Source organism: Rhincodon typus, chromosome 34 (assembly GCF_021869965.1).
Source record: "Rhincodon typus isolate 14 chromosome 34, sRhiTyp1.1, whole genome shotgun sequence".
Lineage (NCBI taxonomy): Eukaryota > Metazoa > Chordata > Chondrichthyes > Orectolobiformes > Rhincodontidae > Rhincodon > Rhincodon typus.
The window spans coordinates 2,455,006-2,482,276 of NC_063365.1; the positions used below are offsets into that span (position 1 = coordinate 2,455,006).

The window sequence follows — 27,271 nt, forward strand, 5'->3', positions numbered from 1 at the left end:
TGAGAGTGAGAGTGAGAGTGAGAGTGAGAGTGAGAGTGAGAGTGAGATCCCTACTCTATGGTGATGAGTTTGGTGCTCATCACTTTCACATCTTTGTTTGGTTCAGACCCTTGGACAAATGGACTGCTGTCACTGGGTGTGATATTTCCTACCATAACCACACAATGGTGTCACCAAAATTCACCAGTGCTTGGAACGTTTAACACAGAAGCAGAATTAAAGACAAAGTCCAGCACTCGTGACATTCACGTATACATTTATTAACATGTTATAATGTACTTACACTTCCCTTTGAAGCTACAGCTTTGTTTTCAATTGCATTATCCCCGTAAATTTCCATTTATTTGGGTGGTATTAATTTCTACCTGTGAAGTTGATTGTGTCCACACTGTGGTCACTAAAGATATGCTGTATGAATATCTTAACAGGAAAATGACAACGAAGCAAAGTACTTAAGGTTCTTTATTTTTTAGCCATTAACGATGTTGATGGATTTGCACAATTTCTTGAATCTTCTCGATTTTTGCAGCTGTTGGGATTTGATTCTATTTCATTCTGCGTCTCCCCTGCCTGGAGTGGAGACTGTGGCTGATATATTCTGGAATGCGTGACTTAATGCCACTCCGTAAATGGTCAGCCTTCCTGAAAAGGAGATTGGAATCATTTCTGTTTATGGTTTCACTGCTGAGCATACTGCAGGGCAGAAAGTACCTGCCTCAAGTTACCTGGATTGTGCTGGTTACCTGGTCACAGTCAAGGCAACACTTGGAATGTTGCAGTTGACCTAATCTCTGGGTTAGGGAGGTTGCCTGCTGTTGGCCATTCCTCAGGTGGACGTGTCTGTGTGCCTGTGTGTGCGTGTGAGATTGCATATGGATGAGGGTATGTATTTATATGCATGAACAAGTGCATCTACATACATGCATGTCCAGTAGTGTACACGCTTGCGTGAATTGCATATCCAGATGTACTCTTGCATGCCATGCATAGACCAGAGGATTGAAGACAGGATTGAACCCACCTCTGAAGCCCCTGTTAGTCACATAACTAGCCAAGAATCAAGCTGCAGGTCTGTATGCGTGGATGCTCCCAGGGGAGGTTGCATGGGTGAAACAGGCAATGCCAGTATTTATGGAACTGAGTCCCAGTTGGATCTGAGACTTGCCAGGATTGAAGCTGCTTAGCATAGTGGAAAAGTAATCCAATGGGCGAATATTGAGTAGTATTATTGAGAATATTTGCAATGTGGACTTGATTATTTTTAAAATAAAAGAACACTGAAAGCTTCCTTCATTATATTTTGGTCAAAATTCTGGAATTCCCTCCCTCACAACAGTATGTTTTCCTATAGTGTATAGTCCACAGTGGTTCAACAACACAGCTTGCCACCACCTCAGGGCCAATTGGAGATGAGTAACAAATACTGGCATAGCCAGTGATCATGTGAAAATGGATTGTTTTGTAAAACCCAACTGTGCTAGAGATGCACAGGCCCTCGTGTGTGTGTGTGTTGGGATCAGTGGCTGGTTCTCTCCCTAACACTGACTCCCTGGTGGCCCTTTAAGTTGTCACTGCATGATGTGCTGGATCCCTACTTCCCTTTGACACGATGAAGCCGGCAGACAGTGCTTGATTTAATTTATTTCTTTTTGAACAGTCTCACAACAAAGTCCTCCACTTCTTTCAACTCCTCACACAGCAACTTGCCTTATCCTTTGACCTCCCCTGGGGGGACGTGGTGGTGTAGTGCTCCTGTCATTGGACAAGTCATCCAGAGCTCCAGGCAAAGGCTCTCGGGATATGGGTTCAAACCCCATCCAAGGCACTGGTGGAATTTATACAGCTAATACATCTGGAATATAAAGCTTGCCTCCTTAAAACTATAATCAATTGTTTGAAAATCTTGCGTGTTCTGCTGAAGTCTTTTAGGTAGTGAAATTGTTGTTCTTACACAGTCTGACTGTGATCCCAATGGAACTGCAATATGGTTTACTCTTACTTGCCCTCAAAATGGCAAGCAAGCCATTATAGGGCATTTAAAGGTGAGCCACAAATTCTGGATGCCTAAATTCCATAAATCAATACTTGATAGAAGCACCCATCTCCATGTTCCCAGTGCTCTGGATTGCTAGTCCATTACCATTTTCCCATCGCTTCTTAAAGGTGAATTCAAGTCTGAGGTTGAAAGGGTTTTAAACTCTGAGGACGTGGGGAATAGACAGGATGGCGAGAGTGGAGTCAAGAGAAAAGGTCAACTAAAATCTTATTAAATGGTGGATTAGGCTGTGCTGTCCACTGTTGCTGCTATTTCTCACTGCCTTAGAAACTAGGAGCCATCTGGCCCTTTTGAGTCTGCTCCATCATTCTATCCTCTTATCGCAATATGATATTCCTGCTTTTTGCCACACCCCTTGATGCCTTTTAAAATCTAAAAATGCATCAGTCTTTTTCTCAAATATATTCAGTGACTTGGCCTCAACAGCCTTCTATGGTAGAGAATTCTACAAGTTCACTACTGTCTGAGTGAAGGTGCTTTTGTGAAGTCCATCCTAAATGACCTATCCCATATCCTGAAACTGTCTCCCCTGGTCCTAGACTCGCCAACTGTGGAATATGTCCCTCTTGCATCATCTGTCCAACCCTGTTAGAATTTTATATACTTAAATCAAATCCTCTCTCTTCCTGGTCTGGTCAGGCCTGGTCAAACTAATCTCTCCTCATAGGGCAGACAAGTATAAGCGTTTGCTGCACTCCCTCTGTGGCAAGTATATTCTTTCTTAGGTAGGGAGATCAAAGCTTAACACAGCACTCCAGCTTTAGTGTCACCAAGGTCCTGTATAACTGCTGTAAGATGTCTCTACTTCTGAACTCAAATCCTTGTCTAGTAATGCTGCAAAAACCGTAGATTCAAACTGCTGTAATCTGGACCAGGAGCCAAAATACAAATTCTCCACACCCCAAGGGAGCAAAGCAGCTTTATGTTTCAGGTGAAAAAACATTCCGGTTGAACCTTAAGTACCTCTTGTTGAGGTTGTCGTAAACCTGACCGACAAATCGTCATGATATCACATCCGTTTGCAGGAATCATGGCAAGCATGGGCTTGAATTGTGTACTGTGCCGCGCGCTTTGTCAATTAGTTCAGCACGTCCATTCTGCTAACAGTTTTTGGTTTCTGTGCTGCTGCTGTTGTGCTTCGAGGGTTTGAAAGCTGCACTGCGCAGTGGGCTGTGTCAATAATCTTGTGCCTCCCTTTACAGATGTTGCCAGCCAGAGCCAAGTTTGACTTCAAGGCGCAGTCTCTGAAGTGAGTTCAACCATTTAACTTCCAGTTATAACAGCAGGGCAATCTTGTGGGTTCTGGGCAAATGCAACTCTTGCTAATTCAGCGAGCACGTGTCCCCAGGCCAGCCATGTGACCACAACTCTCAACTTGCGCCAATCTCATTCCAGGAATTCCATTTTCCATTCCCCTCGTTGTCTAAGTGCCACGTTTAGTAGGTAGCTTTGTATAGTGACCAGAAATTCGATCATGATCTTCTAATCTCAGAGCCCGTACATAGAGATGGACTTTGTCGTAGATTGAACTGGATTTGTACCAGGATCCCAGCTCCCTGATTGAATTTCAAAATACCCAGATCTTTATAAACAAGAGGAGTTTCATGCACTATATTAATGCAAGTGATTTATATCTCAGTACTGTGTGGTTTGCATGAGGGTCCATTCTCCTCTTTCATGCTGCAGGCTGTGCCCCACACTCAGCTGAGGCCCTGAACCACACTCTAGCAGGTTGTGCACTGCCTCTCTGAGGGCTTCTCAACTAGACAGGAAGGATCATGAGTCCATGCTGCACAGCACAGACATGTCCCAACACAAAGCACAGATGGGGAACAGGATCTGGAGTGGTTGAAATTTTCCCTGCCCTGTTCAGAAAAACTGTTTCCCACCCACACCCCCCCCCCCCTCCCCCAACAGGACTCACTTTTTCCCAAACGCACCAGACTTCTTCAGTTCATCATGTGTATGCACACACTAACCTGATGTAACAAAGGTCCTGTAACCAATTGCCTCTTGACCCTGGTCCTACTGCCTGTTTCTGTATCATCAATATTGTCTGAAATCTTGTTTTGTACCACAACACATTGCTGCTATGGCAACTACTGCTGCCTTAGTATGGTGCAGGCATGATGGAGCAAATGATCATCTTCTGCAGTATAACATGTCTGATTCTATAGTCTTAACCTCCTCACCTCCTGTCTGTCTGTCTCTCCCTCTGTCTGTCTGTCTCGATTTCGACATGCCCCTCTTTGGGATTTTGGCCTCAATTTTTCTGTCACATCCGAAAGTCTCTGCCTTTCCATCCCCAGATCATCGTCATTTCTTCCACCACCCATCCCATCCTCACCCAAACCTTCCCCCTCCACCCCCCCAACACCCCATCTGGGGGTAGGATTTATCCCCTATGCCCATGCCACTCCAGAAGAGAGGCTGCGATCAGTGACTTGTGCAGCAAAGGCATCTCGTCAGCTCTGCTCCCACTTTCTGTGCTTTCCTTCTGCTAATGGTGCCTGAACCATGGGGGGGAATTCCTCAACAGTATCAACCACAAAGCCCATTCCTGATTACAGACTAGCTCCTGTTGGCCCCATTCAGAGCCTGGTCCCATCCAGAATGATTGTCTTTATATGACTGCTTTTAGCTCATGGCCCAGTTCCCTGTTCAGAATCCCATGTCGGATTACTGTGACCGAACTAGAATCATGCCAAAAGGTTTGGGAAAATCTGTGTGGGATCGATGGTGGGATTGACTCTCTGTTGTGTTGAGGCTGCTGCTGAGCAACTTTGAAACATGGAAATGGGAGCAGGAATAGGCCACTTGGCCATTTGACCCTGTTCCACCATTCAAAATGGTCGTTGGCTGATCGTCCAACTCGGTCTCCGTTCCTGCTTTTCCCCCTACACTTTAATCCCTTTAACCCTGAGAACTATATCTAACTCCTCCTTCAAAACTTTGTGTTTTAGCCTCAAACACTTTCTGTGGCAGAGAATTCCACAGGCTCACCACTCCCTGGGTGAAGAAATTCCTCATCTCCATTCTAAACAGCCTATCCCCTATCCTGAGACTTTGATCCTAGTTCAGGACTAGGGTAAGCACAGGAAAGATAGTCCCAATCGAGAGAGTCTCAGAGAGAACATTTTCCCTGTTGTTTTTGGCGTTAACCAGTGTTATGGACCAGACCGAACCCCCGTCCAAATACATTAAGAAGATAGCCTAGAGGTTAACGCTTCCTTATTTTAATGGCAACTACCAGATACTGGATGCAATTCGATTGGTCAAACTACCAGGCTTGAAGCAAAATACGCTTTATTCATACACTATAGTTACAATACCACAAAAGAAAGAAGAAATTGGCATTACTTAACTCTACTGGAAAACTTAACAGAATATTAATATAACAGATTATTTAACTGTTAAACGGTACGTTCCAACATTCCATTAACACAACCTTGACAAAGGCAAATTCAGAAAAAAAACAGATTATCTTATTTGCAACTCCAGCAGCTAGAAGAGAACCCCAGCTTTTAGCTGTGACTGAGAGGTAAAACAGCTTCCATACCCAGCTGCAAGATCCCAGCAACTGCTATTGAAAAATTAAAACTAAAAATCCTGGCTCTGGGGGAGCTTGACCCGTTCAAACTGTTTCTACTGTTTCAACCTTTAAAATAAAACCCCAAGCCTTCACACGCTGTTTAACTGTAGTGGCTCTGAACAGACTACTCGCTACCTCTCTCTCAACCTTTCTTCATTTAAAAAAAACATACAGGACAAAATACACCCCTTAAAGCCACAGTGTCATCACACCAGGCTTCAGCCCCTCTGTATTTGGCTCTCTACAACTCACTATCAAGGGGTGTTATTGGGCAACTGGGGTGTCACATCAAAATCAAATTATTGTTGAAATTTGTGCTCACAAGTCTTTAGTCTCACTGTGAATGGCCAAGAGACACTAACTGTTATGTTTGTTGGACTTAGGGAGCTGCCGTTTCAGAAGGGAGACATCGTCTACATCTACAGACAGATAGATCAGAACTGGTATGAAGGCGAGCATCATGGGAGAGTTGGCATCTTTCCCAGGTCATACGTTGAGGTAAAGTAGCTGCACATGCAGTAATGAGGTGGAAAAGTGAGCGTGAGCCTCTGTTGGCCGATATTGATTTCTGGTTTCCTCATTGCAGCTTCTGCCACCAACAGAAAGGGCCCAACCCAAAAAGGCGCCCCCACTTCAGGTGCTAGAATACGGTGAGGCTGTGGCTCGTTTCAACTTCAGTGGTGACACCCATGTGGAGATGTCTTTCAGGAAGGTATGAATCACTCAGCAACCCAGCTTCCTGGAAGCCTTTGAGTTGTCATGTTCGGCCAGCTGCTCTGAGTGGGAAGGGTGTTGCTGCTCGAGGAATGAAGAACAATTGTTGGTACCTGATTAATTAATAAGACGATAAGATGTAGGAGCAGAAAAAGGCCATTCAGTCCATCAAATCTGCCTTGCCATTCAACATGCTAATGGTTCATCTGATAATCCTCAACTCTAATTTCTTGCATTTTCCCCATAACCTTTGAATACCTTCCTGATCAAAATCTGTTTCAGCTTTGGGTATAATTAATGAACCAGCCTCGATAGCACTCTGTGCGAATAATTCCATGATTTGCTTCCCTCTGGGAGAAGAAATTTGTCGTCCTCTGCCTTAAATGTGCAAACCCTTAGCTTGAGATTATTGCTGTCTGGCCCTAAACTCTCCCACAAGGGGAAACAGTTTTTCCATATCTATGTTGTCAAGTCCCCTAAGAATCTTGTATGTTTCAATAAGGCCCTTGTCATTCTTATAAACTCCGATGAGCACAGGTCCAAACCACTGAACCTATCCGCATAAGATAGACCCTCCATATCAGTTATCAGCCTGATGAGCCTTCTCTGGACTGCCTCCAATCATTCCTTTGTTGAGGGGCCCAAAACTGTTGTCAGTATTTCAACTGTGGTCTGACTAGTGTCTTTTATAATTTTTATAAAACCTCACTACTTCTATACTTTATTCTCTTTGAAATAAAGGCCAACATTGCATTTGCCTTCTCTATTACCCACTAAACTTATTTGCTAACTTTTTGATTCCCCAGTCCCTCTGTTCCATAGCTTTCTGCAGCCTTTCACCATTTAAGCTCCGCTATTTTCCCACATTATATTCCATCTGCCAAATAGTTCCTTGCAAGTCAAGGCAGCTCTGCTCTGAGACAAAATCACACTTTTATACTCTGTCCGCAACAACCATGCCAATCTGAGGAACAGTCCATACTGAACCAGTGTGATTTTATTCCATTTCCCACAGTCATCTCTCTGCAATGAGAAAGTAAATCTGTATCAAATGATGGGTAACTTAATTCTTGGTATCATGGCTGCTTGGAATTTTTAATTTGTATTCATTCTTCTAATATGAGCATCATCGGCAAGAGGGCAGGGCAGCACGAAGGCTCAGCAGTTAGCTGCGTCAGGGACCTGGGTTCGATTCCAGCCTCGGGCAACAGTCTGTGTGGAGTTTGCACATTCTCCCTGTGTCTGCGTGGGTTTCCTCTGGATGCTCCGGTTTCCTCCCACAGTCCAAAGATGTGCAGGTTAGGTGGATTGGCCATGCTGAAATTTTCCGTAACGTTCAGGGTGTGCAAGTTGGGTGGACTAGCCATGGGAAATGTAGGGCTAAGGGGTGGGGTGGTCTTCAGAAGGTCGGTGTAGGACCTGATGGGCTGAATGGCCTGTTCCCAGACTGTAAGGGATTCTAAGACTGAGAGAATGATGGTCAACCACCTCCCTCCATCAATTCAACCTCAGTTGGAAAGGTGCTTTCATGATGCTGTTCCACGGGTCACTCCAAGTTTTAACCAAGGATGATAAAGGGACAGCTTTATTACTGCAAGCCAGGATGGTCAGTAGCTTGGAGGGGAACTTGCACATTGTCCTTCCCGGGATTGAGAGTTTGGAAGGTGTTGTTGGAGGAATCTTAACAAATTGCTGTTGTGCATCCTGTAGGTAATATACACATTAAACCATTAAGCTTCAACAAGGTTGCCATGTATAAGTCCCCTTTAAAGTCAAGGCATCTCGATGGGTACGTGAACAGGAAGGGTTTAGAGGGATATGGGCCAAATGCCGGCAAATGGGACCAGATTAATTTTAGAATATCTGGTTCGTGTGGATGAGTTGAACTGAAGGGTTTCTTTCCGTGCTGTATAACTCTATGACTTGCTGACTCTAAGTCCCTTGGCTTGCGACAAACAGTAGGTAGTTGCTGGAGATAGTAAAGTCATACGACAACTCAGCAAGTGATGGTTCGATACTGTCACTGTACTAGTAAATGCAGAGAGAAACACCTCCCCATGTTGACTAGTGCACTTTAAATTCACTGAATCAAATCTGGAATCACGGGTTTCCATGACGACTATCGTTAATTGTTGTGCAAATCATATCTTCCTTTTAGGGAAGGAATCGGTGTTGACCTGGTCTGGCCTCCATGTGACTACATAAACACAGCAATATGCTCTTTTCTTAACTGCGCTTTGAAATAGCTGAGCAAGTCATTCAGTTCAAGGGGAGGTGAGGATGGGCAGCAATGCCCATGGCCAATGGAGGAATAAGCGACATAGTTGGGTACAGAATACAGTAGCCAATTTGCACATAGCAAGCTCCCATTGACTATAATGCGATAATCAGCCTACTTATAAATATCAGTTAAGGGCTAGATATTCACCAGGGCATCAAGGAGAACGCTCTTGCCCTTCTCTGAATGGTGCCACAGGATCTTCATTAGCTACCTGAGAGGGTAGATCTTACATCAGACTATGGTTCCTCTCATTGTGTGGCAGAATCCTGGTACTGCACTAGAGTGTCGGCCTGGATTTAGATCTCTCAGCTTTCCAAAGTGAGACTTGAACCCCCAGTCTCCTTTCTCACTTTTGTGGCTGTTCCCCTGCCAAATATTTCCCATCAGGCTCTAAAAGGAGAGTTGGCCGAATAGTGTCAGTCTCTGTCAGACCAATGAATGGGAATGTCCCACTCAATGCAGAACCGAGAGCTTGAGTGAGATTGGAACTGACATACAAAGTTGGGATAAGTGAGGGGCCTTTTGCTGTTGTGACCATACTCCAGAAAGGCTTGACCCTGTGTGTCAGGAAACAGAATATTCTATTTCTCAATAATAAGTAGAGGATATAAAGCAGATGGGCACTGCATCTCTATTAGACTTCAGATGATCTTAGACTGTTTGCGACAAATCTTCATGCTGTAATTCCCTGTCATAAGGAGCAGTATGTCAGAGGAATAACATTGAAAGGAGATTGAGACAAAGGAGTAGGAAGAAGTGATGATGTGATGAGATGAATTTGATGAAAGACGTGTGTACAAGGTATAAACTCCAGCACCGGAGTGCGGGTCAAATGGCCTGTTTTGTACATTCTACGTGACTCCAGACAATAACTGGCCTCCTTCCTTCTCTGCAGGGCGAGCGAATCACACTCATAAGAAGAGTTGATGAAAACTGGTACGAGGGCAAAATCTCGGGCACAAACCGCCAGGGCATTTTCCCTGTCACGTATGTGGATGTGATTAAGAGACCCAGGGTGAAGAATGCAGTTGATTACCCTGATCCCCCTGGATCTTATTCCTCAAATCGCAGCTCAACGAGCTCCCCGCAGGTATCGTTTCTCTCTCTAAGTAAGCTTTGAGCCCCATCTATCGTCCAATGTGTGTATTACACCTGATCCCAAATACCTCTCTTAATGCCTAAAATAATTTAACTGTCCACAAAGGGTCTCCACCCTCCGATCTCACCTTCGCTCCAGTTTTTGTTCCTAAACCCTCCTTTTCGGCTCTTGGAGTTACAGAGGTCATTGTAATTGAGAGGCCGAAGGGCAGTTTATTAGCAAAGGTGTGCTTACATTGGCTAATGCAAGTTAACCACTGGATCTTTTCCCCTCACCCCCAACCCAGCAGAAGGGTGATTCACTGAAGGGGGGTTATTGGGAGGCAGCGGAGAAGATTGGGTACACAATACCCTGCTCCACAGCTCTGTATATTCCATATCAAGGAAAATCAATATCCCGAAAGTATGCCGAGTAAGTAACTGACCAAGAATCAGACCTCCTGTCCCTAAATGAGGAAGGGGATATATTGCCCAGGGTTCCTGCTCTGCACTGCAGGGTGTCCCTGTAGATATGGTGGGACCGAGCTGCAATGGCCTTCCACGGTCGAACAGCCTGATCATGCTCTGAGACATGAATTACAGTCTGGGCAAGGTAGGGCTTTTGGCCTCTCTGTAGTGGAAGGGAGCACTTTTGGGACAGGAGAGTGGTGTAGAAGGCCAGGAGAGAGCAAAGATTCTGCCTGATAAATGAGATTAGTATAAAAGCATGATTGGTTGTCACTCACTTAATGATGGATAGGCAGTACCATTTTCATATGTTTTTTTTAACAAAGTACAATATTCCATTTCTCATCCTTTTTAAAATGTTCAAATTCCTATCAGCTTGACTTATTTTTCGAATCCTGCAATCTTTGCCTGTTGTAGCTGTGTAAAGGTCTCGCTTTGCCTTGCTTTCTCTATTTGTTCATTTCTTCCTTTCCTCTTCTGTTTTAAGTTCTCTGGTAATTCTGCTCGTCCCACACCATCTCCTCCTCCTGTTCCACCTCGCTATCGCAGAGTGCTTTCTCCAGATGTGCAAGCTGTGACTTCTGACTGGATCACACTGACGATGGGAATATTCCCGAGCCACACTCCTCTTGTGACTCCTCCGTTGCCTCCTCTCCCTGAAGGCTTCTACACTGACAGGAACTACCTTAGCACCTCACTGGAGAGCAGCCCTTCGCTAGCAGTCAGCCCTCCTCCCTTGAAAGAATTTGTCGATTCTATGCCTTACTCTAATAGATCACCTTTGCCACCACCTCGATCACAGCAATCTGTGCGGAGCATCACTTTTAGCACTCCCCTCAGTGAGGAACCCATTCAGTTTACACCATCTCCCACCTTTAGTTGTTACGATTCCTCCCCCCAAGAAGCCTCACCACCTCCTCCAGGTTCAAGTCAGCTCGGTGTGGCCGACGGTCTCTCTGCTGTGAGGAACAGGAGGTGTGAGGGTGAAGCAGTGAATCCTTTGACTGTTCACGTGCCCAGTCTGGGTGGTGTGCCCAACAAGGCATCAGATCTGGGCACATGGTCCAAGAGCCCAAAGGAAGGTCAGTGCCCTGCAGTTAGCTGTGAGCTATCCAGGGAGCTCCTGCGGATTGTCCAGGGAGGTAGTGAGCGCGACCCGGAAGGCACCAGCAATGGGAAACCAGCAGAAGCAACAGAGAAGGTAGCTGCTACTGCATGATGGTGTGTTTGCGTTCAGTTTCTCCCTCACTGACAGCATAGTGTGGCATTGTGAAATATTACCAACCAGCTACTAATATTGGAAACTGTAGTTCTGAACTGAACCTTCCCTCACCAACTGTGGCAATCTACTGTGAAAAAAGTCACTTTGTCTACCCCAGTTCAACACCAGCACCTTCGCAACATGGCTACCATCTACTGCGAAGCGTAGACACCAACTTCACTTGGCACATCCTTGGTGCCTCTCTAACTCCCTTCCTGCCTTTGGCCAGGTCCAAATGAAAGGTCAGTGAAGTCTGCAGCCATCTTGAGCAGGATCTGAAATGTGCAACAAGTGAAGCTAATGTTAGGGCAGTGACTGTAGCAGGCACTTCTTATGTAAAGACTACTTACTCAATTGTTAGTTAGCAGCGATCCGAGAGCTCAGCCTGCCCAGGCGGTGCATGTGTTGCTGTGTAGACTGTTGTAGGGATATTGTGACCTCGCGTTGGAGTGAGCATACCTGTGTCTGCCCTCTGGAGGAGAGCCAGGTTCCCACTTTTTTTTAAGTTAAGGGCCATCATCTTGAGTGCTCTTCAACCTGCAGTGGCATGAAGACTTTCACCATCTAAAAAGGCTGTTTCTGTTTTCTTTCCTCCAACTAACTGTGTGATCTCACTGTCAGGAATGTTTGGTTTTTTTAAGCCTGTACCCATTGGTTGTTCACTCAAAAAACTGGCGTGCTGCACATTTAGAGTGCATGGCAATTTTTCACAATTATTTTTATTCTTCTTGCTTTTCACTTCCCTTTTGCCGTGGCTCCTGCTCACTGCCTCATCCTGTTCCCTGTATTTCTCACTCAGTCCTTCCTCCCTCTCACCTGCTGTTCAGTGTTCTCTGACACTTTCATTGACATTCTCCCTTTATGTCCTTGCTATTTCCCAGAGTCCCTCTTTCCATCTCCTGTGTCTCACTGTCAAATTTGCTTTTCTCTCTCTCTTGTATTCTGAATTCCTCATGGGATTCTCTTTTTAGCGCACACCCCACCCCCAAACAACACCCTTCTCTCACATTTTTTCCTTTTCTCACTCTTCCTTCAATCTTCTCTCTCTCTCTCTCTCTCTCTCTCTCTCATTCCCTTCTCTTTCACCATTCCCTTTTTATTCTCTCTCTCACCCCACTCATGTTCCTTTACTCTCTCTCCTTTCTCTCTCTTCACCACCACCACCACCATCCCACACCCCCCCCTACCCCTCCGTTCCTTTTTCTGTCTCTCTTCTCACCAACCCCACGTGCTCGCTCTCGTGCTCTCTCGCACCCCTTCCCTCACCCCCCTCTCTAGGTTTCCTTTTCTCTGTCTGTCTGTCTGTCTTGCCTTCTCGCCCCACTTCTCCCCCCTTACACCCCTCTCCACCCACGCGTTCCCTTTCTTCCTCTCATGTTCCATTTCTCACATGCCATCTCTCGCCCGTGCCCGCACTTGCTGTCTTTCAATCTAACTCTCTGTGCCTTGTCAAAAATACTAAGATGAGTTTGTGTCCTTTCAAACACATTAGCCAAACTCGAGAACTGATAGTGGGCTCGGAGGAAGATATGCCAGGAGTCCGATTGCCTTTTCTGGTTCTCCAGTTAGTACCCTGAGCTCGGGCTCTCTTGTGGTAAGTGACAGTTTGATTATTGCTGCCTTCATTGTGTGCTAGCTCTGAATGGGGACATTCTGAGGCACAGGAGACTTCGATATTATCCAGTAGACTAAAGGGATCCAAGACCTGAGGGTTATCCTGACCACTTCCTGACCTTCTCAGTAGTCATTTCTCACCTATTAGAGACTGGGAGGGATGTCTGGGCCTGGAATGAGGTTTGAATCTTAATTTAGAGTTCTCTAGCTGACCTCAGTACCTTGCCCAATGTAGTTAGTAACCCTGATAGCCATTTAGTGACATCTCTAGAATCATTAAACCATACAGTGCCCAAGATGCCCTTCAGCCCATTGAGTCTGTATCACCAAAAATACATTACTACTTACACACGGTCCCACTTCCCCACACTAGGCCCATGGTCTTGAATGTTATGACAGTTCAAGTGCTCATCCAAGTACTTCACAAAGTTTGTGAGGTCACCACCCTCCCAGGAAGTGTGTTCCAGACCCCCACCATCCTCCAGCTGAAAACCTGTTTCCTTCAATGCTCTCTCAGTATCTTGCCTTTCACTTTAATGGTGTGCCTCATTATTCTTGATGCTTTGACAAAGGGGAACAGCTGCTTTCTGTTCATCCTGTCTATGCCCCTTATAGTCTTATAGTCCTTTATCAGGTCACCTGTCAGCCTTCTCTGCTGTAAAGAAAACAACCCAAGCTTATGCAGCCTGTCTTCATCGCTGAAATGCTCCATCCCAAACAACATCCTGGTGAATCTCCTCTGCACCCGACCAGTGCAATCACATCCTTCCTATAGTGCAGTGACCAGAACTGTGCACAGTACTCTAGCTGTGGCCAAACCAAAGTTCAGTACAGCTGTAACCTAACCTTGCTGCTCTTATAATCTCTGCCTCAACTGATAAAGGCAAGTGCCGCCTTAAATACTCTATTAATCTGCCCTATCACCAAGAATTTGTGGACAAACATACCCAGATTCCTCTGTTTCTCCACTTGTAGTGTCCTGCCACACTAGGAAGGTGCCTGTATGTTGTTGTCAGTATGATAGGAGTACCATTAGCAGTGATAACCCCAAATCCTTCTGCCTTTTCCTCTTTCTTCCATGCTCATTGGGAAATTGCATTTCTGTAGCGCCTTTTGTGGCCTCAGCAAGTGTCTTACAGCCTTTTAAATCCTTTTGAAGTGCAGTCACTGTTGTGATGTGGTGACAGCAAGATCCCCCAATCAACGGAGGCAATGGCCTAGTGGTATTATCGTTGGACTGTTAATCCAGAGACCCAGATAACATTGAGGATCCGGGTTCGAATCCTGCCACGGCAGATGGTGGAATTTGAATTCAATAAAATATCTGGAATTAAGAATCTAATGATGACCATGAATCCATTGCCGATTGTTGGAAAAACCCATCTGGTTCACTAATGTCCTTTAGGGAAGGACACTGCCTGCCCTCTGAGTAATTAGGGATGGACAATAAATGCTGTCTGGTCAGCAGCGTCCTCATCCTGTTAATGAATAGGAGGGAACAAAACAGATTATCTGGCATCAGTGTCATTTGATCTTTGGCCCTATATCTAACTTCTTTAAAACATTCCATGTTTTGGTCTCAACAGTTCATTGTGGCAGAAAATTCCACTGTCCGGGTGAAGACATTTCTCCTTGTCTCAGTCCGAAATGGCTACCCTGAATCCTTAAACTGTGACCCCTGGTTCTGGGCTTTGGAAATGGCTCTGGACTTCATTTGAGTGGTCCGATGAGTGTGAATTAGGGACCTTCCTAGATAATGGTCAAGCCTGAGTGTGTGCCCATCAGTGCCCCACTGAAGAAAAACAGTTGCATGAGTTTGGGATTAGCTTGTGTACTGGGTAATTCAATGAAGAACGAGGGTCTGTTGGTGATGGTGGAGTTCGGGGATCATGTAGTAGGAGAGGTTATGAAGGTTTAAATTGCAGAAATAAACTGAGGGCGATTTAGTGAGAAATGCCTGTAAAATTTCTATTTAAATGTGTAAAATATTTCAATGAGGAATTAACTTCTCCACGTGTCTGTCATCTCTTCCCTTTCATTTCGTCATCCGCATCCCCTCCCATCTCGTCGCTTGACTGCCATCTTTTTGATTTTAGCTCGTTATTCTCTCGATTATAGAGCCCTGAAAGTTGCGAGATACCATTCCCTGCTCTCTGTGCTGTCACTGTACCATCCTTGTCTGTGAAGCTTACAGGGACTCAGTCAGTTTGTTACATAACAGCAGTCGCTTCTCTTGCGTTGCCTGTGTGAAGCCAATAACACATGCTGCAATTTTTCCCTTTATAATTTGCCTGATGACCACCAGCCTTCTCATCACTCATTGCGAGGACCAGATCTCACAGAGTCTGAAAAGAGCTACGTGGTAAGAATCGATATGTAAATGCATCACTCGGGGGCCCGCATGGGGTCAGAGCATATCTGAGCTTGGAAACCAACGAGTTGAACTAATACTGATAACTGTGTAGAGATTAGGTTTGAGCTGTTCTGGGATGTGCTTTTGAAATGGTAGATGTTTAGTGGTGAGAAATTGACCCCGAGTTGAGTGGTTTGTATACAGCGTTGGACCAGTGCATGGAATTCTGTGCTTACAAGTAAATACAGTATTCATAATCAGCATGATTCTTAATAGTGAACACTAACTACTGCTTCTGTGTGTCGCACTTTTTTTAATCCTTTGAATTAAATCTGCAATTCTTCTATATCTTTGCCTGTTTTTTTCCACGCTTACCTCTGGATTACTTCTACACTCCGCTGCGATTTCCTGGATCTCCAATTCCCCGTTAACTTGCTGGAATCCCCATGATGCCTTTGGAATGCTACCCTTCTTCCCGCCCCCCCCCCCAAAACCCCCTCCTCTCATTTCCTTTCTGTTGGTTTGCCCCCTTGATGCTGTCGAACGGCGCGACTGGCAGGAGGCAGTCTGCAATGAGATCATGAACATTGCAGAAAAGTCTGTTCATTACTGCAGTAACCTTTCTCACCCGCTTCACTCTCGGCACAAGGTGTCTGCCCACGACAGTAAACAATCTTTGATCATTTCTCAGCAACCTCGGGGACAGCAGCAAGGGACGAGCCCGGAGAGGACCCTGGCTGCAACAGCCCTGTAAGTACCCACCCCGATCCGTGATTCTGGATTTTTATCAGCCGTTCCACAATCGAAGACCATGCGGTGTCCTAGTGACTATGCTGTGTACAGCTCCAGATCGTCTCCCAGTCAGTAGATGCTGTGCTGAGCTTAGGAGCAATTGTAGAGATTTATGGCACAGAATAAGGCCCTTCAGCCCATCACATCCAAGCCAATCAGAAGTATTCCAGCCCTGTTTTCCGACACTCTGTCAGTAGCCTTATAACGTAGTTGGGAACTGATCTTGCAAAACTAAGTGGTTGACATGGTGGGCGATTCCTCATTCCTGTCACTTACTCCTGACCATTTTTCTGAATGGGCTTGATGAGAAGTGAGATATATGGGGATAGTATTTGGCTTTGATCTAATCTGGTTTAAAGGATGCTGTTGGCTTGCATCAATATAGTGCCATTAGTGCAGGAAAACAATCCTAGTTATAATGAAAGAAGCCAAGGGACAAAAAACACAACCCCTCCACAGAAAGGTCATCAGAATAAAACTGGCATTCAGCCAGGAGAGGATTTGAATGTTAAAAGTTGGTCAATGAAGAGGTGATCTCATTGCAACTTAAAAAACACATAAAGGGATCAATAGGGTAGATGCAGGTAGGTCATTCCCCTATTTGGGGAGTCTAGAACCGGAAGCAGAGTTTAAAAAATAAGGGGTCAGGTCCAAGATGAGAAATCTTTTTACTCACAGGGTGGTGAACCTTTGGAATTCTCTACCACAGAGGGCTGTGGAGGCTCAATCTGAGTATGTTGAAGGTAGAGATTGATAGATTTCTTATTATTGGTGGCAAACAGGGTTATGGGAATGGGGTGGGTAAAAGACATTGAAGTGTTTGATCAGCTATGATCAGTATGAAATAGCAGGGCAGGTTCGACAGGCTGAATGGCCTGGTCCTGTTCCTTCCAAAGTAAGGTATAAAATCTCATGTTGGAGGATCAAGAGTTCTTAAGGATCAAGAATGGGCAGTTTGAGCCTGTTGCACTAAGTTAGCTGATATGAAGTGGTCTCAGCTCCATTTGCTTGGCTGCCCCTATTTCCCTCAACTCACATTTTAAGTTTTTTTTTAAAAGAAAAGCTACCAAATTCTGCCTTAAATAAATTTGAGGATCTAGCCTTCACTGCTCTTTAAGGAAAAGACTGTTAACCCTTGAGAGGGGAAAAAAAAGTATCATCTCATGCTTAAAAGGACTCTCCTGTTCTTAAACTGTGTCCCTCAAAACTGTAATTGACTCAATGTGAAAATAAGAGGGCTCCCTTTTTAGATGGAGTTGAGGTTCGAAAGAGACAGAGGTGGCATTCCGGAGACTGGGCAGCTGAAAATTTGATTTATAATTCTCACAGGTACAGTGAAAGGTTTTGTTTTGCGTGCAGTACTGGCAGGTGATACCGTACAAAGTGCATTAGGGTACTAGAACAGAGTGAGGAATACAATGTTACGGCTGCAGAGAAGGTACACAAGGAATGAGATCAACATTAGATTTAAAAATTTGAGAGGACTAGTTTTGGAGAAGCTGGGGGTATTCTCCCTGGGGCAAAGGAGATTGAGGGAGAATCAGGTCAAGATTATGATGGCCTTGACAAGGTAGACTAGAAAACTGCTTCACTTTAGCTGATGACACAAGGATGAGGGGACACACATTTAAGATTTTGATAAAAGATGCAGGGCAGGATTTGTGAGGCAGATCCTTTTTTTACACAGTGAGCGGTAATTACCTTGAACATGCTGCTCATGAGAATGGCAGCAATGGATGATTTCCAAAGGAAACTACCAACACAGGGAGAATAAGCAGGGATGCAGCGGGAGAATGACTTGAGCATGGGCTCAGTGGGGTCAAACAGTCTCGTTCTGTGCTGTTATGAACAATAGCTTTCTCGCTGAGAGAATGTTTATCCCCGCTTGTCCCCTGAAGCATCCAGGACAGGATCACCTTCCTCTCTGAAGACCGCACCAGTGAGGTTGGGGAGATCAGATTGTGCAGGGGAGACCCAGGTTGCCCTGAACCTAGCTCCAAATGCAGTATCTTGTTGGTACAATGTTGTTGGGTGCACCAATTGTCTAGATTTTTACAGCTTGGTTTCAGAATGTTTTTCTCTCTCCTTCCCTCTCTAAGCTTCCAAGCGTTGTACAGCTACGTCCCACAGAACGAAGATGAGCTGGAGCTTCGAGAAGGGGACATTGTGGACGTGATGGAAAAGTGTGACGATGGCTGGTTTGTTGGTGTGTAGGGGATCCTCCTGGGACAGAATCCATGTGGGAGGAAAGAATAGGACTGTTGGAGCCATTTCAGGGCTTTGTGGGATGGGTCATAGCAAATTCTAAAGAAAGAGATGCCTTGTATTTACGTAGTGCCTGCCACATCGTCCCGTTATTCTGAAGCATTTCAAACTGATTTGTTACTTTTGATGTGAAGCACCCCGCACCCCCACCCAACATCAAGGCAGGATATCACAATAGTAATGACCAAACTACTTTAGTGGTGGGGAATGGGAGTCTCTGATGCTCACATCCATCTGTTGCAAATCTTTGGGACACTCTTGTCATTTTGATAATCCGGCCTGGCCTGAGACATGTGCTAACTGTACATAGAGCAAGCATTGAACCTGGGCCCTTCCTCTTCTTCTGGTTCCTTTTGGAATAGGTTGCACTCCCCCATAGGTCCTTTGCAAAAAGGTGAAGTCAGTCACCGTGTTTGCTGAACAATATACCTCATGGTTTAATCACATTCGAGCAATCTGTTACTAACCTGCAGCCATATACCACTCTCAAAAATAAAACAGAGAAAAAGCACAAACACATCTGTGATTCTACATGTTGTAAAAACCCCCCCCCCCCCCCGCCCATGCATTTGCACAAGCATCATTTACGAAAAAAGAATACATTTCAACCTTTAGCTAATGAGGAAATCTGGAGAAGCTGGGGTTGGTTTCCGAGGAGCACAAGGTGCTCGGGGTGACCTCTGTTTATTTTGTTGACGACCTGAGCATTGTTGGCTGGCCAGCATTTACTGCCCGTCCCTAGTTGCCCTTGAGAAGGTGATAGTGAGCTGCTGCTTTGAACTGCTGTAGTCCATGCACTGTGTAGACCCACAATGCCCTAGGGAGAGAATTCCAGGATTTTGATGCAATGACAGTGAAGCAGTGATATTTCCAAGTCAGGATGGTGAGTGGCTTGGAGAAGGAAATGTATTCCCATTTATCTGCTGCCCTTATCCATCTTGGTGGTGGTTCTGTGTTTTGGAGATGCTGCCCAAGCAGATTTGGTGAGTTACTGCAAAAGACAGTATACACTGCTGCTCCTGAGCATCTGTGGTGGAGGAAGCGAATGTTGAAGGTGGTGGATGTGGTGCCAATCAAGCGGGCTGCTTTGTCCTGGATGGTGTCAAGCTATTTGAGTGTTGTTGGAGCTGCACACATCCAGGCAAGTGGGGAGTATTCCATCACAATCCTAACTTGTGTTTCGTAAATTGAGGTCATAGTCATACAGCACTGAAACAGGCTCTTCAGTCCAACTCGTCTGTGCCCAACCTGACATCCCAATCTTACCTTGTCCCATTTGCTAACAGTTGGCCCATATCCCTCTTAAACCCTTCCTATTCATATACGAATCTAGATGCTTTTTAAATGTTGCAATTATACCTGCCTCCTCCTGCACCCCTGTAGCAGCTCGTTCAAGATGTGCACCACCCTCTGGAAAAAGTTGGCCTTCTTTCCCCTCTCACCATTAAAGCTATACCCTCTAGATTTGGACTCCCCTACACCAGGAAAAAAATCTTGGTTATTCACACTATGTATATTCCTCATGATTTTATAAACCCATCTAAGGTAACCACTCAGCCTCTGATAGGCTAGGGAAGGAAGTCCCGCCCTAATCAGCCTGTCCTTATAACTCAAACACTCCAATCCTGGCAACATCCTTTAGTTGGGAGTAAATTGGTCACTTAATCTATCTGTCTGAGCAGAGGGATCAAAAGCCAGGGGTGTAGACTTCAAGTAAATGGTATAGTGAATGGAGAAGAGATGAGATTTCTTCTCCCCCACCTGGAGGGTGGTAGAACCCTGGGCTGCATTGTCTTAGAGGGAGCTAAAATCTGAACCTTTGTACAGTACTTAGATATCCAGCTGAGGAGCTGTGATCTTCAGTGCTGTGTGGACCTGGTATAAGAAGGTGGCATTGGACTGGATAGTTCTACTTAACCCAGCATGGACTCGATGGGCCAAAAGATCTCCTGCTACATTGCAATTCTTCTGCGATTCTCTTACGTCCCTTTTGCAAAAAATTTTGTAGGTGATTGATTTTCCCAGAAACATGCAAGGACTTGGAGGATGGAGTTTTGAGGGCACTATGGCAGTGGCAGAACCACTGGTCTTAATGACTTTTTCCTGTTCCCAGCTTCAAAGTACAGTCATTGTTGATTTTTAAGGCAATGCAGTAACTAAAGTGTGTGCCTCAAGACCCACAACAGAAATGTTATTGTTAACCACATCATCTACTTTTCAGGATGGTGGTTGAGGGATTAGTCCTGACCAAGTGAGGTGGCAGATTTCCAGAGCTCTGCCTTAACCACTGGTTTGGGATATTTTAGCTCAACTTGAGCAAGCAGATGAGGCTCCACCTTATTGCTTTATTCTAAAGACTCTTCCTGCAGTCCAGGGTTTCATTAGTCTTCAGGACAGGGAGCAATGGCTTGACCTCAATCAGTTGGTCACTGGAGGTTTAACCTGCAGGGAGCAGAGCTGGGGAATGGGACTGACTGGGTCAGTATGCACAGAGCCCAAATGGGCTAAATGGTCTGCCTTTGTTTGATAATGACTACTGGTGGAATCTCCTGGCCCCAGAATGGTGAGCATCCAGGCAGGATAAGGAATTTTCAAAATGAAAACATTAGCTCATTTAACCCAACGTGTTTCCACCGCCTGGTTATTTTCACCGAAGCACAGCAGCCTGACAGACTTTTTTTTTCTCAAAGACATTCAATGTTTTGGTCTCAACCACTTTCTATGGCAGAGAGTTCTACAGGTTCACCACTCCCTAGGTGAAGACATTTCTCCTTATCTTTCTTCTGTATCTCAATACCATATTCCAGGTTTTGCCTCATACCCCTTGATGCCTTTAAAATGTATCAATCTCTCTCATGAATAAATCCATTGATTTGACCTCCATGGCTTCTGGTGGCAGAGAATTCCACATGTTTACTACCTTTTCAATGAAGAAATGTTTCCTCATCTGAGTCCTAAATGGCCTGCTCTGTTTCCTTAGACTGTGATGTTTGTCTGTTTCTAGACTCCCCAGTCATCACCTGTCTAGTCTTGCTAGATCTTCCCTTGTTCTTCTGAACCCTAGTGACTATAGTCCTAACCAGACCGAGTCTCTCTTCTTACATCAGTCCTGCCATCCCAGGCAACAGGCTTGAGGTGTCCATGAGGCTGCCTCCTCCTCACACCAGCCCCCTTCTCTCAACAGAGGGCCAGCTGCCAGGCATCCTTTATTTGTATCTAACATCTTCAGTGTTTGCCTCCAACGTGAGACACTTGTGATTCTCCCTCTAATAGTGCATGCTTCTTAAGGCTTGTGGACCTCTTAATGGACCTACATCCTGAATTGAATGGGAGGCCCAAAGATGACCTCTGCTGGGTAACATCGTCAATGCGCCTCCGGTGAAGCGTCGGTGTTCTGTCCCGCTTGTTATATATATGCCTCGGTTTGCTGGGGTGGTTGGCCTCAGTCCGTGTTTTTCAGTGATTTGTACACAGGGTCTAATTCAATGTGTTTGTTGATGGAATTCCGGTTGGAACATCAGGTGTCCAGGAATTTCCTGGCATTGTTTCTGTTTTGGTTTGTGTGATTATGGGTGTGTTGTCCCAACTAAATTCATGTCCCTCGTTGTCCATGCGTAGTGAGACAACCGGAACCCCATCAACAAACACAATGATTTAGACCCTGTGTACAAACCATTGAGAAACAGAACCAAAGATAATACTAAACACCCCAGCAAACCGAGGCTTATAAATAACAAGCGGGACAGAACACCAACACTTCACCGGAGGCGCACAGACTGTTATCTAGCAGGGTGACGAAACTCTTGGCAGTCAAACCCATCAGCTCAGCGAGCAAGTCTACAACTTTGTCCACAACACGAGCTACAAATCTTCTCAAACTTTAAATGACCTTTTGACCTGGCCAGCACCAGGAAGATTCTTAGGTGGTCACCCTGGGGTCTTGATGTGGAGGTGATCCTGACAAACACTCGTGGGCTTATGGGCAGCACTGTGGCTCAGTGGTTCACACTGCTGCCCCAGCGCCAGGGACCCAGGTTCGATTCCACCCTCAAGTGACTGTCTGTGTGGAGTTTGCACATTCTCTCCGTGTCTGCGTGGGTTTCTTCTGGGTGCTTCGGTTTCCTCCCACAGTCTAAAGATGTGCAGGCTAGGCGGATTGGCCATGCTAAATTGCCCATAGTGTCTGGGAATGGGTGGGCCAGTTGGATTAGTCATGGGAAATGCAGGGCCACAGGGTCAGGATGGGAAGGGTGGGTCTGGGTGGGAGGCTTTTCTGAGGGTTGGTGTGGACTCAATGGGCCAAATGGCCTGCTTCCGTACTGTAGGGATTCTATGACTGAAGGTTCTGGCCTTTATCTCTTTTTGAGAAAATGTGAATGTGTTTAATAAACACATCACACCCGTATTTCTGACGTTCCTGTTCATGCCTTAGGGCAGAGGACACAAAATGATTATTGTGAGGGCTGCTGAAGATTTGCATCTACTGATTAATTTTAGGTTTTTGTTTTGGTTTTGAGGAGCTCCTATCTTGTTTTCCTGATTTCATTTTCCAGATGATGCAGTTAACAGTAATACCAAGGATATTGTTCCTGCCTGACGTATGGAGTGTTTAGAATCACAAGCAGAATTAGAAGAATTTTTCAATATTCTTAATTATTAGCCTTAAACTTACAGCACACAATGGAAGTATTAATTTGAGACATTATGGTGTTAACTAATAATTTAGGCAAAGATTAGGAACAAAAGTGGTTATTTTGAAAAGCAATATACACTTTTAGATGCACAAAGTCATAGCCATATAAACACATTTTCCATAGATGTGCAAGGCCACAGATATTATGTCTCTATCCCACATACAGAGAACTGGAACATTTGCATCAGGTAGTTACTACCTTTTTTTTTATTTAAACTGCTTTTCACATTCAAATTTGAGGTTGAAATCTAATAAATGACAAATCCTGAAACTAGAGATTCCACATTCCTTTGCGAGGAATTCATTACCATAACGACTTCAAGTTGTTCTTGCTTCCAGTTAGTTGAGCATCTCTTTTGTTGAGAGGTTTAGACCTGGTCTCCTTCCTTTGCAGTAGCCCTCTACCCCCAGCCCCCTCCTGTCCACCCTGCATCCCTTTGATTAAATTAAACCAAAGTATTAGTGGTTTCTCAAGCATGTGTTCACCTGCTGCACCCTGCCCCCACCCCTACCCCTATATTTTCTACCCTACTGGAAGAGGTATTTCAAATGCTGTAATAGAGGGCCAGCGGGAGGTTTGGTTAGACATCCCCTGAGACAAATAGCAATACAGCGGTACCTGTACCAAAGTGTTGCCCTGGATCCTGTGTTCAAATTTAACATTTTTAAAGTACATTTTTAGTCAACTTTTTCAGACGTGTTGTGACACATCTCTGGAATGTGGGATTTGAAGCTGGGCTTGAGGGATGTTGCCACTGCTGCCCATGACCCCATTGACTCTGAGCTCAGTTGGTATTTGTTGCCAAACAAATTCAAGTATGTTTTATATTTTGTCTCTCTTATTCCAACAGGAACATCCAGAAGAACTAAACAGTTTGGCACCTTCCCAGGCAACTATGTCAAACCACTGAATTTGTAGAGCTAGGGGTCATGGTGGACTTTTGTTGAATAAACAGCTCCTGCCCTCCAATCCAACCCCAACACTGGCAGAGGGTCCGCGAGCTGTTGATTGGATTGAACAGACTGTAACTTGGCCTAAACATTCTGCTTACAACATGAAGTGTCTTTACTTTCACCGAACAAGGAGCACGCTGAGCAAGAGAGAATGTGTGATTGGTATGTGAGCTTAGGGTGTGAGGTTGCTGATACATCGACCGTATTAACCCAGTGGGTGGGCAAGGACTGGATCAGTTGACAAGGGGAAGACAATGCCCATCGTGGCTTAAAGTCGGACTCCCTTTCTACATGGTACTCAGATATACGGTCTGGATGAGAGACAGAACCAGGAGGCTTGGGAACAGCTGAGTCTCTGATTGGGGATAGGGCATGAGATTAGAAGACAAGCCGGCTATTGCGCTGAGCCCTGTCTTTTCACAATGTGGAGAATGGAATGGAACTCTTAAATACAGAGGAATTTCTAGCCAGGGGTAACCCTTTACTGCTTGATGCAGTGCATGTTCTCTGAACCGTCACTTGTAATCTCTCCTTTTTCTACTGCGTGTTTTGGATTGCTTTACTGGAAAACGAACACAGGTAGAATATGCACCTCATTCCCCCTGATGAGGAAATGTCACTCCCACTTTGACAAAGATCTTGCAGCTATCCTTTATTGGCTAATGCTTTTATAGAGCGGGTTTCTTTAACACGTGTTAATAGTCAGTGACACCCACGTAGATCTGCAACACTTCTAGTATTCTTCAGTCACACAACCAGTAAGTATATAATAAGAAAGCACACCTTTCCCAAAAGGGAATCAACCCACTGCTGGGATAAAGCTTTGTGTAAATATGTACATTTGATTTTGTACAAAATTATGTACTTATCCTGTATAGAAAATAATAATTTAACAAAAGAAATTTTAAATGGCATACTGAAAGCAGAGAAACAAAACGGAGCTCTTTTACAATTTATTTGCGAGAAACAGAGCCTCGGTTTGGAAGAAAATGCTTAGCACCAAAACAAAGCACATGCAAATTGTGTTTTTTTTTAAAAATCATCACAGTCTGGGAAATCATCCTCCTCCTTGTCTGTACAAATAATACAACAGCAAGATCACTTTCTGTTTAATGTGCAGATGTATCCCTTCCTCTGTACCAGTAAATCACTGATGGGCTGCAATATGCTGACTGTAGATAATCAAAACACTCATATATTTTATTTCCACTTTTCTGTGAGCTGCAAGTCTTTATAATCATGTGTTGCAGCAGATCTTCTGTTGAGCTATTTTCTTTATTGCCGTGCTTCAGGATGTGTTAATGAAGATAAGAGCCTCTATTGACTGCTGTGGTTGCAAAATGCAATATTTAATAAACTTTATTCAAGCCGTGGATGTGCCTTGCAATATGTGTTTCTGTTTTTATTTATTTACTTTGCATCGTTATGTACAGGCATTCCTCTGTTGTTGGTTGAAGTCCCCAATGATTCCACATCTTTGTGAGGAAACAACAATCGCCAATTGTCTTCCCTTCAACTAAAGTGACCAATTCCTTTTCAAAAGTTATGACAGAATCTGCCTCAACCACCTTTCTGTTCTGGCTGTTTTGCCAGTCTCCTCGAATGGGAGACTTCAGGTTGTCAAAGTTCCACTGTAAAGCTGTCCTCCTTTATTTACTTCATGAAGTGCATTTGTGATATTGAAAATCTCTATTGAGTCACCTCTTGACCTTCTCTAAGGAGGTCATGGGAGCAGGAGTAGGCCATTTAGCCCCTCAAATCTGCTTCGCCATTAGACAAGATCATGGCTGACCTGGTTGTGATCTCAGCTCCACTTTCCAGTGTGCTCCCCATAACCCTGGACACACTCATCTATCAAAAACCTGTCTCACTCAGCCTTAAATAAATTCAATGATCATGCCTCCACTGCTTTCAGTAAGACGATGTCGCGGACTAATGACCCTTGGGGAGAAAAAAATCTTGTCTCTGACTTGAAATTGAGAACTCTTCTCCTCCTTTAAACTAGTTCTAATCTAATTCATTTAGATCAAGAGACAAAACTCTTTCCAAGGAGAAACAAGCAAGCCCTAATGAATTAATCAATCAGACTAACGTTGAACGCAGGACACATTTATGATGCCAGTAATCAAACTGATTTAATTGCTGGACAGTCAAAAGTTGGTATGCACAGCTTGTCAGTGTGAAAGAGAGTATAAGACGACTTCCTTCAGAACAATTAGCTGGCACAGGAGGAGGTTGATCAGTAGCTGGAGATTGAGATGGAGTAGGCTAATCACCTGTTTTGATCTGATTCTCTGATAAGGCCACGTAAACCTGTTCATTTGTGATTGTACGGATAAGATTTTTGCATGTTTTGTCATGTACTTTACTGATGAACATTGGATATATACCATTCTCAGAACTGCTTTGGATATTGATGACCAGAGTAAACCTGATGGACTAGAAAACTGGAAATAAAAACCCATGTCTCTATATCAACTTTCCCTCTAAGCTGTGCAGTTATCTGTGCCGCAGCCACAACAAAATTCCATGTACAGTGATTGATGTCAGCATGCCAATCGATCATAGAATCCTACAGTGTGAAAGCAGGACATTCAGCCCATCGAGTCCACACTGACCGTAAGACCAGCATCCCACCCAGACTCAACCCTGTACCCTATTTCTGTAACTCTACATTTCCCATGGCTAATCCACCTCGCCTGCACATCCTTGAGTACTATGAGGAATTTGGCACCCTAACCTGCACATCTTTGGACCGTAAGAGCAAACTACAGCACCCTCAAGAAACCCATGCAGGCGTGGAGAATGTGTGGAATTTGCACAGTCTCCTCCAGTTGGAATCAAACCTGGGTCCCTGGTGCTGTGAGGCAACAATGTTAACCACTGAGTCATCATGCCAAGCAGAGTATTGATTTCCAGTTCCTGGTGCGACTGTGTGCACAGAACCTGGAGGTCCATGCCACTGGAAAGAAAATTAGAGGGACTACTGCTCTATACCCAAGTCCAGCTTACTCAAAATGAAAGATTTAACTCAATAATACAGTAAAGTATCAGCAGATGTCAGTTTGGATGGGAAAGACCGACACTGGGACATTTCCTGTCCCTCTCTGGTGCCTAATGTGGGATGGCAGGATAGGGCTGGGTCTGCACC

The 27,271-nt window shown here is 44.8% G+C and overlaps 1 protein-coding gene across 1 annotated transcript in view; it reads left to right on the forward strand.

The window, feature by feature from the left end:
* Nucleotides 1-25,507, forward strand: part of LOC109938306 (sorbin and SH3 domain-containing protein 1-like) — a 108,412-nt gene extending 82,905 nt beyond the window's left edge. Inside the window, exons 16-24 of the mRNA XM_048616303.1 lie at nt 3,259-3,305; nt 6,032-6,146; nt 6,235-6,360; nt 9,539-9,733; nt 12,942-13,043; nt 15,369-15,425; nt 16,108-16,166; nt 18,308-18,414; nt 24,018-25,507. Coding sequence (XP_048472260.1) covers nt 3,259-3,305; nt 6,032-6,146; nt 6,235-6,360; nt 9,539-9,733; nt 12,942-13,043; nt 15,369-15,425; nt 16,108-16,166; nt 18,308-18,414; nt 24,018-24,085 — 876 coding nt within the window. The 3' untranslated portion in view covers nt 24,086-25,507. The remainder of the gene's footprint in view (nt 1-3,258; nt 3,306-6,031; nt 6,147-6,234; nt 6,361-9,538; nt 9,734-12,941; nt 13,044-15,368; nt 15,426-16,107; nt 16,167-18,307; nt 18,415-24,017) is intronic.
* The last annotated feature ends 1,764 nt before the right edge of the window (nt 25,508-27,271 follow it).